This window comes from Sesamum indicum, linkage group LG4, assembly GCF_000512975.1.
Source record: "Sesamum indicum cultivar Zhongzhi No. 13 linkage group LG4, S_indicum_v1.0, whole genome shotgun sequence".
Lineage (NCBI taxonomy): Eukaryota > Viridiplantae > Streptophyta > Magnoliopsida > Lamiales > Pedaliaceae > Sesamum > Sesamum indicum.
The window spans coordinates 14,277,107-14,297,914 of record NC_026148.1 but is presented as its reverse complement, the minus strand read 5'-3'; the positions used below and the strand labels follow the sequence as shown (position 1 = coordinate 14,297,914).

Genomic DNA, 20,808 nt, shown 5'->3' with positions numbered 1-20,808 from the left:
AAAACTTCTTTTATTATTTAATTTTCTAACATTTAGAAAATAGAAAATACTCAACTATTTAATAATAAATTATTATAACTAAACAAAAATAAAATTGACATTGATATTATATAAATACAAAACATTATAAATTATACGACTAGAAATAATCATTTCATTAACAAAGAAAATATAAACTATATATTTAAATTAATATTCGACCAGCATGGGTGTGTATATATATTATTTTTATTCAAAAGTTAAGGTAATAATTCATTATTTATTTTTATTGTATAAAAAAATTATCTATTAAATTTTTATTTTGGACTAAATTAATGTGTACTATTTATAAAAGCATTTAAAAAAATTTAAAGCAAAATATATCAAGAAATAACAACTTATTTGATTCTAATAGTATCATGTCCATTTTAGTCATTTTACCAATAAAAGACATTATCTTTAATTAATATATGACTATTTTTAAGTAAATATATAACTTTCTTTGGACCATAATTTTCATTATTACATAAAAAATTATCAAACATTTTCTAACATGAACATATTTTCATTCTAACACGTTTATTAGTATAAAAGTAGTGAAATATATTTTGTCATTCAAACTATACCCGTCTTCGTATATAGAAGGGAGGTAAATTGCATTATTTTTTAAATTACAAGGGGGTAAATTGTATTTTATTTTTTCACAGGGACTTTTTTGCACTTTTCCATTAACACAAAGGGGGTGAATTGTATTTAACCCCATTTTTATACTTCGTTATCTAAATTTTTTTGTATGTCAACTTACTATTTTAATTTTATGAAATTTGCACTTTGCCATATATAATATTTTTTAGGTTAATTTTTCTATCGAAAAAAAAGCATCACATGCAGTGTATATGTGATAGTTAAGGGCAACATGATGTGATAGTTTTACATATGCACTACATGTTATGTTTTTACCGAACCAAAAAGTTTATATATGGTAAAATGCAAATTTTGCAAAGTTAAGATGGTAAATCTATGCAAAAGAATTTTAAGTGACAAAATATAAAACTGACATAATTAAAAAAATACCGAATAAAAGTAGACTCCCTGTAATTTGAAAAATAAATCCAGTACCCCTGAGATTTGCTTTCGTCTAGTAATAAGTCTCTTCGGTAGTCAAAATCCACTAAATTTGTCGATATTGACAAAAATACCAAATAAAAATATATATTTGTCTCCGACTAACGTATTACTGATTTATTGCAGTCAAATAAATCTTCTTATGATCAAATTACCCTTGTACATCTTCACATGCTAACATTATAAGGGTAGTTTAGCCCAAAAAAAATTATTTAATCTGTAATAAGTTAGTAATACGTTAATCGGGGAAAACATGAATATTTTATTCGATTTTTCGTCAATAATAACAAATTTAGTGAATTTTAACTAACGAATAGACCTATTTATTAGATAAAAATAAACTTTAAAAATACTAAATATAATTTTTTACATTATAAATAATTTATATATAATTACACCATGGAATTATCCCTTTTATATATATCCACATAAAAGGAAGTGGGGATGACATCATATGTTAATTGCAACTGGTGCACAAATGGTTTTGGTACGCAGAGGTTTCTTAACGGATGGGCAATGAATTCCTTTACTTGTACTCATAATGTTTCTCTCTCTCTCTCTCTCTCTCTCTATATATATATATATATATTACTCTCTACACTCTACACTCCGCCTTTTATTTGTTTTTCTTGCATGTTGACTCACATGCACCTGTCCCTTTCACATCTCACCTCCCTTCACTACTTTTCAATTTTCTTTTTTTCTGAAAAAAAATAAAAGCAATGATTATTTAATTGGAAAAAATTACAATTTACTCCCTATAATATGTAAAATGTGTAAAAAACTCCATGTAAAAAAATTAAGAAATTATCCCATATATTTTAAAAAAATATTTTTTTTTCACAGGGAGGTAAATTGCATTTATTCCTTATATGATTACATCAATATCGATAAAGTATAAATTACAGTCACCTCATATAAAGTTTGATATAATTATAAATATATCCTCATTATTTGATAAATTATAAATTACTCATGTGAGGAAGTGTATATTCACCGTTATAGGGGTAGTTTAGTTGAAAAAAATTATTTGACCTGCAATAAGTCATAAGTTAATATCAATAAATTAGATAAATTTTGACTAACTAATGGACTTATTTATTAGACAGAAACAAATTTCATTGGTGCTAGATGTAATTTCTCAAACTACAGGGGGTCTACATGTAATTACATCAAAAATTTTAGGGAGGAAAGTGTAATTATTCTTAATTATAAATATATCCTCGTTATTTGACAAATTACAAATACTCCCTGATTTTAATGTTCTTCTAACAACGAGTTCATTCTGTTAGGTTTTCATCCAATTTTTTTAGTAAATTGTTCAAAATGGCTTAATGAATTATGAATTAGAATTTAATATAGTTTTTAAATTTTTTTAAAAAAATTATGAACTAATATTCTCATTGGATTATTTACTTTATCCACTCTCAAATTTCTTATATTTTTTCAAATATTTATATTTTTTTAAATAAAAGTACGAGTAAAACAGTAATTTTTACCTCACCATCTAAGAACTACATAATTGTTTTTCCATTTGAGGAGGTATTACTATTTTCTCAAACAACGATGAAAATAGTTGTAATTTACGCCTATCAATAAATTGAAAACCACATCTCTTCTATCAATAAACTCACATCAAAAAAAGTCTATATTAAGTGAGACAAATATCAATTACGACAAATTCACATTAAGTGAGACAAGTACCGTTATTGCTGAGTTTTCTTTCTTTATTTCAATTATTTATGACTTAGAATTTCTCTTCATCAAGGCATACCAAAAGGATCGAGCAAATGACTCAATTGTGACACTTTATTCTTATAATAATATCTGGGGTCGAGTTTGAGAAGAATTTTTAAAATAAACAAAAGAAGAAATAATAAAAAATTGACTTTATATGACATACTCGATATGTGTATAAATGTATTCAAATTATAAATAATTAAATCTTAATACTAATTCTTTATTCATAAATATAATAACACTTAATTAATTTTGCATTTCACTGGTTAAAATACTATGTATAAAAAAAATGTTCTAAAAAATAAACATATAGTTCTTGGAGTAAAGTAGTATGCTTTAACTTTTTGAAATTGGGCATCCTTTCTAATAATAATAATTAAAAATTACAATTAGCTATTAGTTTTCTTGCCTTATAAAAAGCTGGGGAACTTTATTGTAATTGTGAGGCATCACTCATAACTAAAGGGACTTGAAATTTACACTTTGATTCACTCCCCTTTTTTATTAATTTAAAAAAAATTATGGTTAAGAATATAAATTGTGACGAGTACTGATTAATTATGTGCATTTGTACAATAATTATTAATTGTTGTTTTTTCAGACGAGGGTAAAATTTATAGTCATAGCTAAAAATTATTGGCAAATATTTATTTTTACCATAATCAATAAATGACTCGTATTATCCTTCTAAATAAATATTTTTTAATAAAAAAATTATAATGTATAGTATGAAGTATTCTTTATACGTGCACGTAGAACGCGACGAAGTATAAATTCATTTTTATAATTTTTCAAAATACTCTTTTTTTGTTTTTTTTTAACGATTTTAATCAATTAAAAAAATAACATTTTTATTCTTGTGTATGGGGTTCTAGGCAGTCTTGACTCGTAATGATGATTGAAGTCGAAATTATTTAAATTTTTTTAGAAGAAAAAGAAAAAAAAATTAAGCCCGTCGATGTTCGACTAGACTAAATTTTTAAAAAAATTACCTATTTTTTTTTTAAATAATAACTAAAAAAAAGAAATTCATAAAAAAAGAGAGGGAAGCAAAAACATGTTACAAGTAAAAGTAGGAAAAAGAAATGGATCATTCCCATGAGAAAAATGCAATGACTGCATGCCTCACTATTATAGTTGAGTCATGTTTGGCAGAGGCAGTCACATGGAGTTTTTAAGTGACTTTGGCCCCTCAACACTGCAACCTCCTGTTTGGACTACCCCTTTCTTTTTCTTTCTACCAAGATAATTACATCTGCACTCCCTCATTTCTAATTAATTTACATAAATTATCCATGTCTTTTATAAAATTACACATACAATCATAAAAACGTTAGTATTATGTACACAGACCACCCCTGTTTTTTGATAAATTACACATACACCATACAAAAACGTCTATATCACCACACAAACTACCCCTGATTTCAGGCTGTCGTCAACGGTTTCTTTATGTACGTAAAAGATACAGATGAATTTGTATAAATAAATTATAGATTAGGGGTATAAATATAAATATTCTTCCTTTTTTTTAGATGAGCTAAAAGTGATTTTCCTCCCAAAGAACTGTAGCAGATAGCTTAAGCAATCTGATAAGCACCACTATTTATGTCATGTGCATATTCTCACATGGAAAATGCTAAAGTTTTGTTTGTTTTGCAAGTAAAGTCAGGAAATGCTGCTTACTTAACCAAAATAACTTTTATAGTTTCAAGAAAAATATGAGAAGAGAAGAGGGTCAAATTTGATTTCTTGCTGCCAACAAAAACAACAACCAATCACAACCTTTCTTCTTAATATTATCAATAACTTTTAGGGGGTTTCAAAGTGCTTATCATTATTAGAGGTGTGTTCTCAACTACTTTTATTTTTAGGGTGAAAATAAGTTGCATAAAAAGTTATAAGTTAAATAACAGTAAAAGTGGATCGAAGTTCGAAAATAAAAGTGCAAAAATTTAGAGTCGGAGTGTTTAAAAAATTAGTTTAATATATATAATTTAATCAAGAAACGGCAGAAATAGATACGGAGTTGCTTATAGCTTTTTATAGTAAATCAGCTTAATGTAAGTAGTTTAAAAGTGAAAACTTTAAATGAAAAATATTGTTTTCGATTTATTTATAATAGTAAGTTGATAAATGCTTATCTTAAATCCGACGGTGATCATCAATAATATGTTGTGCCCGATTCATTAAAAAATTCGACTCATTTAAAAATTTTAAATATACATAAAAAGGGTTTTTATTTTAAATAAGTAAAAACTTAAATAAAACACAATCCACCATAGTAGCCAAATAAATCATTTCCCCAAAATAAAGGCATCCCATCCCAACAACTACTTGAGATGGATTTTATTAGCAATGTCTTTCCAACAAATGTTTGCACAAAATTTAATTTCACAAACAATAATAACACAAAATGACTTTTATTATTTTATAGATGTTTGAAAATAATTTTAAAAATATCAAATGTAATCTATAATACAAGATCGAAAAAAAACCCACAAATCGAAAAAAATAAATATCACACACGCGTCATCCAAAATGAAATAAATCAAGAAGGGCAATTTCGATTACCATTTTAATCAAACAAATAAATGAAAAATAAAAAGGAAATTATCTATCAAAATGTCCAAAAATAATTATAAATCACTAATTTCCTATAAAAAATAAAGAGGACAAAGAGAACTCCGAGACCTATACAATAAATAGTCCAACACTAATATGAAGTCGTCACTAATATTTAGTTGAGTTGACATTATCTCTTTTAAATAAAGCAGGCATTAAATTTTAATTCAAAATTTATTATTTCCACCCTTATTGTAATAAAAAAAATTAATTTAAGAGATTTTGAGTTCTAATCCAAAATTTCGTAATTGTAATAGGTGGTGGTGTATTTTCAACATATTGTCACAATTAGAAAAAAGAAGAAAGAGAAATGAAGCAAACAAAACAAAATACTAAGTGTTGATTAATAAAACAATTCAAAAATAAAATGAAAATAAGAATTGGCAGTCGTTATCCTCGAGGGGAAGCAAATGGCCAAATATCCAAGAATGAGAGAGAGAGAGAGAGAGAGAGAGAGAGAGAGAGTAGGCAGATTAGAGGCTTGTTCCAAAAGTAAGCAGAAAAGAGTAATTTATAGCCCAAAAACTCATCAAAGATTACCAGCAGGAAAAGAAAACAATGAGAAACAGCTAAGCCTAACACACTGCTCTCTCCCCCTTCTCTTTTCTTTCTTTTTCATTGATTTTCGATTTCCGTGTCAAGCAAGCATCCATACCACACACCACACTCCCTTCCCCTACCCCATTTCATTTCTTAACCCATGGGCAAAAGCCAAATCCCAACTCCTCTCATCAATAAAATCCCATTTTTCATTTCGTTTCGCTGCTTGATAAAGCCTTTTCTTGCCTTCTAATCTTTACTTCTAACCCACCTCCTGTTTGTTACTTTTTTCCTGGGTTATTTTCCATCGGGGATTTTTTCTTTGATGTGTTGAGTTTTGTGGGAGCATCAAGAATCGTGTGGAGTTTTGGTTTTTCTTGGTGGGTTTGTCTTAATTGTTGATTTGGGTGTGGAAATGGGACAGGAGGTGGTGGTGGCGGCTGTGGGCTCGGCGGCTCCGCCGGTGGGGATGGGAGCACCTCCGCCGACCTCTCTGGCACCCGGGTTCAGGTTTCATCCGACGGACGAGGAGTTGGTGAGGTATTATTTGAGGAGGAAAGCTTGTGGGAAGCCTTTCCGGTTCCAAGCTGTTACTGAAATCGATGTGTACAAATCTGAGCCTTGGGAGCTTGCTGGTATGTAAAGATAAAGTCTTTTAACATGCTTAAATGAACTTGACTCAGATTCCTCTGTCTCTCTATTTCTTTCTTTTTTTAAATATTTTTTTGTTGCATGAAAAGATTCAGTCTTTTGGTTGATAGATGTGGTTTTCATTTGTAAAGGTATAGTTTTAAGATTTTTATTTTATTTTTTAATTTTTTGGTTTTTGCCTTTTCATGTTGATTGTTTGGAGCTTAGCTTGTTTATTTTCCCTGTTGTTCTGCTGTGTAATTTTCTTTTTCCCTTTTGATTGTTTGTTTTCCTGTGTAGCTTGCTTATCTATTTGTAATATTTGGATTTGCTGATATAGGTGTGTGAATTTATAGCTGATATCATTACATTTGAGACTGGTAGGCAGTGAGGACTTCTATTTTAGTATCTATGGAGTAAAATGCTATGAAGTGAAGTGCAAGAAAATAGACATTTTTATGGGTAATAGGAAAGAATTATAGTTCAAGATGAGATTTTTATATCCTGTTTATGTTTCATAGAAGAACTTAGGAAAGAACGTAGTAACTAACAGATGGAAATAGATGTAGATGCGTGTGTTTATACAAGATAATGGTGCTTGTGTAAAATGGGTGATAAGAGATTTAAGCAGAACATCTTGTTGTGTTAATTTTGCATTTATGTCTGTTGGCGTGATTCCTTCACGTGCCATTGGGTTTATCGGTGTTCGCTTGTAAATATTATGTTTTCTTTTTGTTTTTGTTTCTCACTATGTCTTGTGCATTGGCTGTTTGCTAATTATTGGTCTTCTGATGTGCTTGTTTGCCTTGAAAAAGACTACTCGTCGCTGAAGAGTAGAGATCTAGAATGGTACTTCTTCAGCCCTGTGGATAGGAAGTATGGCAATGGGTCTCGGCTGAATCGTGCCACTGGAAAAGGATATTGGAAAGCCACTGGGAAGGATAGAGCGGTGCGTCATAAGAACCAAACTATAGGAATGAAGAAAACGCTTGTTTTCCATAGCGGGCGAGCACCCGATGGCAAGAGAACAAATTGGGTGATGCATGAGTATAGGCTTTGTGACTCAGAATTGGAGACCGCTGGAGTTTCACAGGTGTGGACTTTTGTGGTCAATTCACCGTGCAGTGCTTTGCTTTATTATTTTCTTGTATATCTCTCTGTGAAAAAGTTATGAATCTTGAGAGAAATCCTTTTCTGCTGTGTTGTGTGGAAAAAGGACGCATTTGTGCTTTGTAGAATCTTCCAGAAGAGTGGTCTAGGTCCACCCAATGGGGATCGCTATGCTCCTTTTGTTGAAGAGGAATGGGATGAAGATACTGGCCTCGTGGTTCCTGGAGGCGATGCTGATGATGACGTGCCCAATGGTGATGAAGCACGGGCCGAATGCACTGATATTGATCAGGTTTTTTAGCTGACCTTTTTCTTTAAATTATTAAGTTTATTTCCTTTAGAGGTATCGTCAGCTTTTGCTTGTATATGCATTTCCATTTTCTTCTCCAAAAATGTAGTTAATGAAGTTAATAAAAGATTTTCGACGTTGCAGCATTTTGTAGCTCAAGTTGTTGCCAAGAGCAAGTAATTACGGATTAAAGGAACTTATGCACATTGTAGGCTGAAAACTATGTGTGCTGAGCCTTGTTTTGAATTTCTTTTGCTTTGGGCTGGTAAAAGGTCAATATACGACACTGAAGATGTCTGTATTAGTTCTTATGTAACGGCAAAACTGAGTTCATTCAGAGATCGCTGCTGTCTATACTCTGCTAGAGAATTCATCCAGGGCAATTATACCCCTCATTTATGCATACAACTTTCCTCAATGCATGAAGAACACATGAACCGGGTCTTATTCCAGGTGGAACAGACTTGACTCTCCCTTTTTTTCTTTCCCGAATAAGCGGGCTGGCATGTCTGAGAGGTTGTTGTTCATGCATGGAAGACATTTTGAGATGCATCTTCATATATTCGAGTTGTCTAGACTAATTTCCTGTCTTAAACCATTCATCTTTTCCAAAAATTGGAACTTTATTGAAGTGCAAGTCTGGGACTGAAACGATGTGTGACCACTGAATTTGAGAAACTTGCTTTATCAACTCTCAGACCATGGTCCAGTGGGAGTGAAATTCAGTAGTTATACTGGGCCGTTACTTTGTCGACTCTCACCCGAAATGCAGTCCGAAGGGCTGGGCTGACGAGCATTTCCTGATTATTAGGCTGTGTTATGTTTTGACAATGTTGCAGTTGTTATAGTACTGTTATTTGAGATTTATTTGGTCAACCAAATATCTGATAATCATATGCCACGAAATCTACTATGTCTTGTAGTGAAAGAATTCTCTACATTTGTGTTCATTTAAGGCTCGTTTCCGTTGCTGGCTCGATCTTGCAGGAAAATAATGAAGTAGGAAAACAAGAAAGAAAATAGGAAGACAAGTAACCCTCTTATGTGGATATGCAGATACCTGTGAATTCATGTTGCTGCAGTGTATTTCTGGTTCATATTGCATTTTCCTTATTTCGTTTAAGTTTAATAGCATTGGCCTCAAATTTGTGACAGGACACTCCGCCTCTCAGCATGGCACCGCCCCAGATTGAGAACCCGATCGGGCCGCAGGGTCTTCCCTTTATGTGCAAGAGGGAGAGATCAGAAGACGACCCCGAGCCGCTCTCTTTAGCTCAAACTAAAAGATCGAAGTACGATGACCCCAACTCCAGCCATGCAAACGGATCCGAAGATTCCACCACGACAAGCCAGGATCCTCCCACAAAGATGACGACGACAAATTTTTCCTCCGCACTGTTGGAATTTCCTTTATTAGAACCCCTAGAGATGAAAGAAACCCACCCAGCCAACACGCACGCGTTCGATTCCTCCAACCTGGAGAAATCCGTACCGCCCGGGTACCTGAAGTTTATCAGCAATCTAGAGAATGAGATCCTGAACGTCTCCATGGAGCGGGAGACATTGAAGATTGAGGTGATGAGAGCCCAAGCAATGATCAACATTCTTCAATCTCGCATCGACATCTTGACCAAAGAAAATGAGGATTTGAGAAGACATGCCTAGGCAAGTGGAGATCGCCCGCCTGCGTATCCATGTACGTATTATCGTCCCTTTTTAGTTGCCGGCTCTGTCTTTCATTGCATCACAGTTTTCAATTTCTGTATGCTCTTCTTAACAAGGAAGATGAGTGTCGGCCCTTAGGCGTGTAGAGAGAGTTAGCCGTTTGCGGCTACTATATAATCTCTCCGTAGTCTAGTCTTAGTCCGAACAATGAATCTGTTGACGATACTCTTTTCTCTTTGAATCGACTCACTTGAATAAAGTTGACGTTCTGAATATCGATCGTGCATGCTCCCAGAACCGAATTTATACCTTAGCTTCAACTAAGTTGTCGGGATTGTAATGTGTCGAGTATATATAATGTTCTTCCAAACAAATGTAACGATGACCTGTATTTTATACACGTGGTCTGTATATGTGAAGTCGAATACGCGAAGAATAATTTGAAATAGAGGGTTCAAAATGATTTAAAATTCTATAATTAATTGTAGTTTTTAAATATTAAAATTCGCTATATTTTTGGATTGGATGATTGTTTAATTTTTTTTTTTTTTGGCGGGGGGGGGGGGGGGGGGGGGGTGTGGGGGGTGTTAGCGAGTTTGATGGTCAAAGTGAATCGATCTGTTGTACAACTCAAAGCCGACCAACCAAAACGGCTCGGTTTGCAGCGATGGTGAAACAGTTTTGATTTATTATTTTTTCCCCCCAAAATGAATCGATCTTTTTTTTTTTTTTTCGATAAATGTAAATTTCACTGATTAAAAAGTACAGTACAATACAACAATCTTAATAATTAGGTGGATCTCTCGACAAGTCAAGCGATCTGCCATGAACGATAAAGTCAAGTGCTAACAGAGTTAGAAAGATCAACACTCAGTATTTTCTGTCGTTATAACGGTAAAAATATATACCTCCCCACATGTATTAACGCGTGAAGACGTATGAGGGTAATTTGGTCATAAAAAGACTTATATGATTTGTTATAAATCAATAATAAGTCAATTGGGGGTAAATATTGATTATCTTTTTGATTTTTTTGTTAATATAAAAAAATTTAGTAAATTTTGACAAACAGGGGGACTTATTCGTCAGGCGGAGGTGAACCTTAGGAGTGTTAGATGTATTTTTCCAAACTTCAGGAAGTTTATGCATAACTACACCAAACTTTAAGGGACGAGAACATAATTATCCCTATTTATAATTATATCATTAGTTTTAAGAATTAATAATCAATACATGAATTATTAATATTAAATATTTATATTTTATAATTATGAAACCCTTGGTATTTAAGAATGCATGATGTTAACAGGTAGGGCTTTGGCAATGATCATATGAATCAAACTCAAAACTCAACATTTAATTTTAAATTTTAGGATGTATTAATCATCCATAAGATCTAAAAAATCATAAGTTGTTTGTAAGGGTATTTATACATTATAGTTTAATTTATTTTAAAAATAAAATTCATTGTGGTGATGGGAGGTCAACAGTAAATTGAATATTTTTTTAGGATAAATTACAATTGTGTTTTTTTTTTTAGATTTCACATAAAAATAAATCGCATAATTTTTTTTTATATTTTAAAAGTTCAGCTTAAATTTTCATATATTTTCAAAATAATGCATCCTCTCTTCTTCCGTTAATTATTCTTAACGGCGTTAGTTTTTTTATTGGGTTGCATGTCATACCCTTATAATAGTCATTGATCTTCAATTATTAAAAAATAATTTTTTTTATTGAGTTGTTTGTTACAGCTTGTGTTGTACAGATTATTTAATTATACCATTAAAAAAATAGAATTAAAAAATGAAGATCCAAAGTTTAAATAATTTAAAATATATTATATATACACAACACATAGTGTATATATATATATATATATATACATTTTGATACCCTTCGATCGTTTCTTTTAAAAGCCTAGAATAAAGGAAGGGAACCCCCACTATCAATCTAGTAGTCTGATCCTACTAGCTCATAAGCAAGGTACTAAGCTCATAATCTCTACACTTACACTAACCTAGTAGGGCAAAAATAATAGGAATTCCATGCGATACATATTTCCAGTATATAGGGATACATCATATTGAAATTTCTCTAACACTCTTGATTTGCAGCGGCCAACCTGTTAGCAGTAGTAACAAACTCTCCAGACTTTGGGTTGACTGGACAAGATTCGCTCCAATTATCATATCTCAATCCAGATTAAATCCAAATCCCAATCTGTTTTCTTATTAGTTAGTTAACATACACGACTTTCAGATGATGTATTACTTGTAACAACTAACTTCCGAATTCTACTCTAAAGTGGCCTATAAATAGAGGCCACAATGTAGTCATAAAGGTAACTTGATTTATTTACACTCTCACACTTTTTGCTTTTGGCTAACAGCAAGGCTACAAGCTTCCTACTCATTTTTGCACTCCACACAATTATTTCCAAAGATATTTCAATATTTTATCACTTCACACTAATTGTTACACTGTATCTTACATTATTCTTAAGTGTTTCCCTACTCATTTTTGATAAATCAATTTGCTAACTTAAGTATCGGAGTACTGACTTTTGTTTTGTAGGTTAGCCCTCCCTTGATCTTAGAATTTCTTTGAGAATTCTTGACCATCGTGATATTGTTGGATTCTGATATGCATCAATATGGACAGTAACGCTGCCCCCAGCACAAAGCGGAGGCAACGATGATGTCTCCCTTGCAGTCATCCTTGTAGGAGGAGACCATGCTGTCGCTCCCTTCTAAAGCGGGCGACGGGAGCGAACTAATCCCCGATGCCGACAGGCTCCCCTCGCCGGGGGGCGGAGGGGGCGAACCCGGAGAAGAAGTGCAATCTTCTTTGCCCAAATTGGGCAATGACGTGTGATGGCTGCCGCCGCCGATGCGGGAGAGAAGAACCAAAAAGAAAAAAAATATTCTTTTTAAATAATTTAAGGAAAAACGATATTATTTTTTTCAAAATTCTTTATTGAAATACATATAACATTAATTTAAATTTAAAAAATAATTTATAGTAAATAATATAACTTAAAAATATTTTTTTGTTATTCTGATATTTAATTAATTCATTCTATTAACTTACAGTTGTTTTCAGTCCACAGTTTGAAAAGTACGTATTTCTTTCCAATAGAAAGGGGTATTTGTAATTTTTCAAAATAAGGGAGTTTCCGTAAATATATTAAGCCTCATGGGAGGTAGCCGTAACAAATCCTATTTTTTAGACAAAAATTATGAGTTGTGTTTATAACGGGATTTTCAGATTATATTTCAAATTTTTTAAACAATAAAACCAATTGTATGGTAATGGGCAGTGAAAATTATTTAACTTCCCACTCTTCAACTTTCATAGAAAAGTTGGATTTCTTTCAAAATTCAAACTATTTCAGAAAGAAGTAAAGAAACATTGTCGAAAATCTTCATAAAGTACGATTTTGCTATGTACAAACTCAAATATATATATATATATATATATATATTTTAGATCATTTTTAATGATGATACCCATTTAATTTTTAAAAATTATCAATAATATTTATTCATCGCACATGTATCGAATATGCCCTCATCGTTAGTATCAACTAATCAATTTTCTGTTTAAAAATTCAATACTTCTAACCCGTTTATCTAATTTTTTATGAGAAAAATAAATTTAAAAAAAATGATGTATTTTAGTGTGTTTTTGGAAAATTCTAATTCAGGTTTGAGCATTTTGAATTAAAATTAATTATAAAGTAACTGAATTTTAATTAATTCTGTAATTTATTCAATTTATATAGTCGACACGAGTATACGTGTCTTAGTTAATATGATTCAAATAAATATTATTGTCGAAGTTACTTATTAAAATACAAAAAAGAACATTTATTACAAGGCGTGCCAATAAAAAGAAATTAAGTATTATTATTCTAATTTTTGAAAATTATCTAACTGATTTCATAAACTCTTTAAAATATTTTATAAATTTTTTGAAATTTATAAAATATTTAAAAAAGTTTTAGAAAATGAACTTATAAACCCAGGAAGAAGATTGGAGACCTTTTTTTTTTTTAAAAAAAAAAACTAATAACTACTAATATTTTGTCCATTTATAATCTTATTAGGATAATTCCTTGAATAATTATATTTTCAAGGTTTTATATACATATAATAAAGACATAATTATATAAAAATATATAAAAAAAAATACCCCCCTACCCCAAACAAAAAGAAAACAGGGATAATTACGTGGTTCTCCCATTAGATTTGGTGTAATTATATGTAAACTTTTCTTGTGGTTTGAGAAATTACTTCTGTTATTGTTGATACTTGTTTTCGTCTAACAAATAGATATGTCTATTTGTCAAAATTCACTGATATTAACAAAAAAATTGAATGAAAATTCAACAATAATTAACTTATTACATGTCAAATAATTTTTTTTTCTGACTAAATTACTCTTATATATATTCACACACTAATGCATGTGATGGGACATATCTTCACACTTTAAAGATAGTTCAGTCAAAAAAAAATTATTTGATTTGAAATAAGTCAATTAAATATAAATATGAATATTTATTTATTTATTTTACTAATGATATGGGTGGTATATGTAAGTTTGGGTTCCACGTATTGAAACTTTACATGGGGTATTACTTTAGGGTTTCCAGATGCAAAGGATACACAGTGGAAGTCCCGAGATACTAGCCCCGCCAGCCAAAGCACCAGGAAGAGAAGAACCGAAAGGGGTCCCCATGAGTGTAGAAAGATTTCCCACCACATCAGTTGATACCTGCAAATTTATTGAATTTTGGCTAAGAGAGACATATACTTGTCACCACTACTAAAGAGTAAATTAAAACGATATTTTTGAAATCTGTTATAATTACATATACCTTCTTATTTTATGAAAAGAAACAAATACCCCCTGATGGTTGATGAAATTATGTAATCCTTGAATGGAGTTACGAAATTGTCAATTTTGCTCTTACTGTTTTTTTAACAAAATTTAAAACTTATAGAAAATTCAAACGGGGTGGATAAAAAAAATTAAAAATTATAAAAAATTATCCACTTAGTTCATAAAAAAATTGGAATTTTTTTAAAAAAAAAATTAGAATTTTTAATCCAAAAGGACATTTTGGTCAGTTCACCACAAAGAATGAACGAAAACCTAACGGATTCAACTAATTATTAGACGACCGCTAAAATTAGGAAAATATTGGTGATTTTTCAAACAACAAGGGGTTATTCGTTATTATGCCAAAATCTCGTAGGAGGTCATTTCAATTTACCCGACCACTAAATATATTTTGCCAGAAAGGAAGTTACGTGTAATTATCTTAAATAAACAACGATGTAATTATCCAAAAAAAAAAAAAAGACAGAAAGAAAGAAAGAAAGAAAGAAAGAAAGAAAGAAAAATCAGGATAGAATTAATATTGTTTTCATGTCAACAACAACTTTTTTTAAAATAATAATAATAATAAAAAAAAGGTCTAGAACATTCCACGCGCAAGATAAACTAATTTGTGGTGGTACTTTCCTATTGCCTGGCGTTTAACAAACCACATATGCTAAAATGCTCCAAGTGTTGACGGATGCGCTTGCGCCACCACAAACGACGTCGTTAGTGGGCGTGATTGCTGAAACCCAACCAGTGCACCACGTATGGAGCGATGGGCACAACACACTGATGCAGCTGTTTTTCTGGCGACTAAAAATTTGTCCTGGAAACATCATCGCTCCTCGAAAATGCCGGTTTATATCCTCTTCCTTGGCGGTATTGAATGAGACAAGGATCCGAATCGCCGACCCGAATACCTTACCCAGCTACCCACTTAGGTCTCTTCAGCTAATTAAATAATATGTTGGAGCACACTCATGCGTATAATTTAATTTTTTTATTATATTTTATTAAATAAAATAATAATAATAAGTTATCCAAATTATTAAAATATTTCAATTTTAATACAATAAAAAATAATGTTATTTATGTAGAAAAATAAGTATCTTAAGGGTATTTTGTTCAATACACGTTCTGAAAATTAAATTCGATACTATTACAATTATACATATAGCGATACATATGTATAATTTAAAATTTTATCATATTTATTTAATTAAATTAAAAAGAATAAAAAATAACTTAATAAATGATCAAAATTAATATAAAAATAGATTAAATTTAAAATTATACAATGAAGTGTTTGATGTAGAAAAAAATAGTGCAAGAAATTGAAAAAAATAATTAAATATTTTTAAATTAGTGATTAAATTGATGCAAGGTTTATGATATAGTTTTATTTATAATTACTATAAAATAAACAGAATTATTTAATAAAATTCACATATATATATAATTTTCCATTATTGAGCATTACCTTTATATAAACTCAACTTCAATTAAATGGACATTTTTTTTAAATATAGAAATCCGGGCATAAAATGTTTGAAAACGGGTTGCACCGGGGACCCGGATCCGGCATCCTCTTTCCAGGGTGTCCACGTGCTCAGCATTCATGTCACAGCCCCGTCAACGGAGCCCAAACTTAATCCGGACTATCCAGATATTTTTGAATAAATTATAATGAAAATACATAAATAAATACTGAGCTCGCTTTTTCCTCTACTTCTTCTACAAGAGTCTATTAAACAATGGCAGCCACCATTTTCAAAGCCCATTAGCAAACCCACCCACCCAAGAAACCTAATTTGAGAAAAACCCTCGATTGTTTTCTATGTTTGGGAATGGATTCTGTTGCAGGGAAGAAGAAATCGTCTGGATCTTCGAGTATGCTGGCGCCCGGATTCCGGTTCCATCCGACGGACGAGGAGTTGGTGCGGTACTATTTGAGGAGAAAAGTCTGCGGGAAGGGGTTTCGGTTTGATGCGATTTCGGAGATCGATATTTACAAGGCGGAGCCTTGGGATCTTCCTAGTATGTTTCTCTCGAGCCCATTTTCTCTACTTTCTGGGTTTTTGTGTTTTTGTTCATTTGCTTTTTAGTCAAGTGTTTGGATGCTGTGTGTGGGGTTTTCGCTTTTGGTGGAAGTAGGGCTGTTTCTGTGGAGTGATTGAGTATGAAGTTGATGGTTTGTGGGGGATGTGGTACTATTGAGTGCCTATTTTGTTAGCTCTTTAACTTGCTCTGGTTTTTTCTTGAGATATTGTTCTTGGACAATTTTATTAGGGTTTATTGCTGTGGATGGTGGGGTTTTGTCTTCTTCAAGTTGATGTTTGTCTCCTGGACCTGTAGACAGTGCCTGCTTGTGAATTATGTTGCAAAAATTGAATTACATGCTGTAACTTATCTGCTTTTTGGGATTGTTGTAGATCTGGCCTCCAAATGATTGGTTTTGTGTTAGGATGACGTAGCTTTAGTCTTGGTTGCATCTCTTTTTTTGCACAGTATCAACTAAAATTGAGCAATTGAGATTTTATTCTGTAAGGCTGAGTAAAGGATGTATGAAGTTCTCCTGTAAACGTTTACGTTTATCTAGCTGTGTCCCATTGTTTTGAAGAATATTATCTACCGGATTGATTAGAGTTTCTTCATCCGTGTGGGTTCTGGTAGAAAAGTTGTCTAAGCAATTAGTTGGACTGTATGGGAATGTATAAAGTGATTGGGGATAGTGTATCTATCTTTATCTGCCTAGGAATGGTGCATATCATACTTCTGACTCAATTGTCATGGAAGATAGTCCATAAACCTTTTGAACCAGATGTCATGTCAGACTTGTTGCTCGCTTGTTAGTTGCCAGATTTAGAGCATGAATCTCTAGTTGATAATCTGTGTATAAATTATGTGTTACAAGCATACACTTTAGCATTTATCTCTGCTCATGTATGTTTGAACAAAAATTGCTCTAACGTCACTGTCAAGGCATCACTGAAGTTTCTTTTGGCATTACAATTTACAAGTCCGAAATGAATGCAATACTAATTCTGGGCTGTTATAGGCTTTTCAAGGCTAAAGACTAGAGATCTAGAATGGTATTTCTTCAGCGTGCTGGATAAGAAGTATGGAAATGGAGCAAGGACCAATCGAGCGACTGAAAAAGGTTACTGGAAGACAACTGGGAAGGACAGGGCTGTCTACCATAAAGCTCAAATTGTTGGGATGAAGAAAACCCTTGTTTATCATAGTGGCCGTGCTCCAAAGGGGCAGAGGACTAACTGGGTTATGCATGAGTACAGGCTTGCAGACCTGGAGTTGGAGAAAGCTGGCATTGTTCAGGTGGGGTTGCATAATTATTTTTTGGTTGATTATATGTTATATTTTAACTGTGACTCATCATGATTTTAGTTGGCAGGATTAGTGAAAATGATGCCAGGGAAATATGACTCTCCAAGTAGGCTTGAAAGAAAAGAAAATGACTTGTAATTTTACTGCAATGTGGATATTGGATTAAGTTCTGATTAATCAGCATAAAAGGGAAGAAAGATGATCTATTTTTGAATTTAACTTTGAGATAATTTAAATATTTTATTGCCATCATTTATGTCTGTTATCAACAATAGAATAAATTCTATTATGAAAATGAATTTGTAACTACTTTTGTTCACATTTTTATGATATGAGAACCAGTGTGGAGTTTGATTTGTTATTAAAAGGTCTTAGACCTTTCTAAACTGCCTGTATCCATTTCTCTGGAAAAGGACGCATTTGTGCTGTGCCGAGTCTTTCAGAAGAGTGGTTCAGGGCCGAAGAACGGTGAACAGTATGGGGCACCATTTGTGGAAGAGGAATGGGATGATGATGAGTTGGAATTGGTTCCAAAAGAGGAGGCTGCTGAGGAAGTTGACTTTGTTGATGATGCTTATTTGGATGGTGATGACCTTGAGCAGGTTTGTGCCCTTAGCATTCTTCTATTTTTGCCATTATCTTCCCTGTCCTGTGGATGAATAGACTCAAGACATCTGTGATATTCGCCTACATCCTTGTCAAAGCAAAAAGTAGTTGTGGTACGAGGTAGGTTAGAGTAAAAACATGTGGGGGCTGTGACATGATATATTTGTGATTGTTATGAAGAATTCAGGAGTTGTCCATATATTGATTCTGTCATCGTCTCCTTTGTAAAATTTAATATCATAGCTCAGCTATTCATTTTACCTTATGGGACATTATATTTAGTGATATGCGGGCTGTTGTCGTTTATGTGTTATATGTTCATCTGTTATTGTCCTCTCCATATAAATCAAAAATTAAGGGGAGAAAGTTAATTAAAGTAAGAGAATTGACATGGGGCTTTGAACCAGAGAGGAATATCTTATTTTAGGATTTCTGATTGACTTGGGCACCGTTGCTATTGCTTTTGCATTTGAAATCATGGGACTGGTCCAGTTCACTGTCTTCATGATATGTCTTTTTGCCTGTAATTTCCATGCTTTGCAGAAGCCTCTGTGATGTGTAGCATTGTCTTCATGATCTCTTCCACTAAATCTTTCTTTTCACCAGATTCTTGGACCAGATGTTCCATCTGATACTTCTCCTCTTCCATTGAAGTTCCAACCTGCAGATGGCAGCTATGGCGAGGAAACCGCAGAATCTGTCAATGACACTCAACAGCTCTTGGTCAATGCAGGAGAACAATATTGTGAAGCTGAGCAGCATGAGGATAAGAACTTTTATGATTTGCCTGCTCCATATGATATGACTGTAAGAGCAGTCAAGCATGAATACATCGGTGAATCCAGCAAGTCTGGGAATTCTGATGATTTAGATTACTTACTTGATGAACCATTCCTGGATTCTTCTGACAACCTCCAATATGGAAATGGAGGATTCATTGAATCTAACGATCTACCAAATTCAGCCGCCGAAACTAATACCTCTGCTTTTGACATGCTTGAGGAGTACCTTACATTCTTTGGTGCCAATGATGATAACGCACAACACTTTGCATACGATCCTTCAGTGATGCTGGGAAGTGAGGAACTTATCTCAGATCAAGCATTGCTTCCTCAGGTAATTTCTCACTTGAAATTCATTGTGTTTCAATTCTCGCTTTTGAAACACAGTACTCTAACTTGTACTTTTGTTTCCAGGAATTGAATGGCGAAACTGAGAAATCTACATTGCTGAGTGGACAAATTGATGACAACAATGATAATGATGCTGCATCACCATCTGATAAGCAAGATTCGGCTAAATATGAATCAGGTACCGGAGAAGTCACCCTACTTTTGATAACTTTAGTGTGGTAGTACATTGCTAAGGTATCTAACTTTGTCTCTCGTGTGGTGCAGATGTTCAATATCCATTCATCAAACAGGCAAGTCATATGTTGGGCAGCATCCCTGCCCCCCCGGCCTTTGCTGCAGAGTTTCCATCAAAAAGTACAACTCTTCGTCTCAATTCCTTATCTCAACCTTCCAGTTCGGTTCATGTTACTGCTGGCATGATCCAAATAAGAAATTTGACAACCGATGGCAATGGAAGAGTCCAGTCATTTGGCAAGCCTGAGAACTTCAACATTGTCCTTTCTTTTGGCTTTTCACGGGGCAACGATGGTTCTGCTAGTCTGGAATCAAGTGTTAGCATACTTCCAGGGAAGACTTTGTCTACCCTATCCAGGGGTTGGTTCTGCTTCATATTTTTCTGGGTCCTAATTCTTTCCATGAGCTTCAAAATAGGGACCTGTATATGCGCAAAGTAGACTTTCGGGAGTGCTCAACTAACGCTCTAATACAAATTGCACAAGTGAAAAGCTTCAATATGTATTCTCAAACTGGAAATCCGCCTACGGCTGATACCCTTTTTTTTTTCTTTTTGGTTCTCCAATGGAATAGGTGGTTAGGAAAAAATAGGATTCTTCTTGGAGCAGTCCACTGACTGCTGCTACAAAATGTTAGGATATATTGGTATAAAATCGCTGGACAAAGTTCTGGATTATAAGATACTCAGCTTCTGCCCTGGAAGCACTGACACTAGTTCTGTGACTTTATTTTATTTACTGTGTAGCGAGTTTATGGTTTTTGGCTGGACGACGAATATTTAGAACATTAGGTTCTTTTCAGAACTTGAAATAACTGGGTGCTGTTTTATATTTGAGCATATCTATGTTTCCTTGGTGTTTGTTAATCTTGGCGTGTGCCTCCAAAGGAGGATTG

The 20,808-nt window shown here is 32.8% G+C and overlaps 2 protein-coding genes across 3 annotated transcripts; both read left to right on the top strand.

Moving 5' to 3' along the window:
* LOC105161035 (NAC domain-containing protein 78-like) lies at positions 6,046-9,978 on the top strand (the record flags this gene model as incomplete). Its single annotated transcript, XM_011078596.2, is given in 4 exon segments — positions 6,046-6,644; positions 7,455-7,732; positions 7,856-8,041; positions 9,194-9,978. Coding segments are annotated over 4 exon segments (1,194 nt in total). The 3' UTR covers positions 9,704-9,978.
* Positions 16,327-20,682, top strand: LOC105161034 (NAC domain-containing protein 53). Of its 2 annotated transcripts, none has more exons than XM_020693220.1 (6): positions 16,327-16,633; positions 17,655-17,932; positions 18,355-18,543; positions 19,202-19,663; positions 19,744-19,858; positions 19,945-20,682. In XM_020693220.1, exons 1-6 carry the CDS (start codon positions 16,444-16,446, stop codon positions 20,352-20,354), a joined length of 1,644 nt encoding a protein of 547 aa, XP_020548879.1. In that variant the 5' UTR covers positions 16,327-16,443; the 3' UTR covers positions 20,355-20,682. The 2 variants fall into 2 exon arrangements, with proteins under 2 accessions (XP_020548879.1, XP_011076897.1); XM_011078595.2 differs by having other exon boundaries at positions 16,328-16,633; positions 19,154-19,663.

Coding starts and splice junctions, on each gene's coding strand:
- LOC105161034 (XM_011078595.2), top strand. CDS start 16,444: ATGGATTCTGTTGCAGGGAAGAAGAAATCGTCTGGATCTTCGAGTATG. Junction 17,933..18,354: donor AGAAAGCTGGCATTGTTCAG/GTGGGGTTGCAT, acceptor TCTCTGGAAAAG/GACGCATTTGTGCTGTGCCG. Junction 19,664..19,743: donor ATCAAGCATTGCTTCCTCAG/GTAATTTCTCAC, acceptor TTTTGTTTCCAG/GAATTGAATGGCGAAACTGA.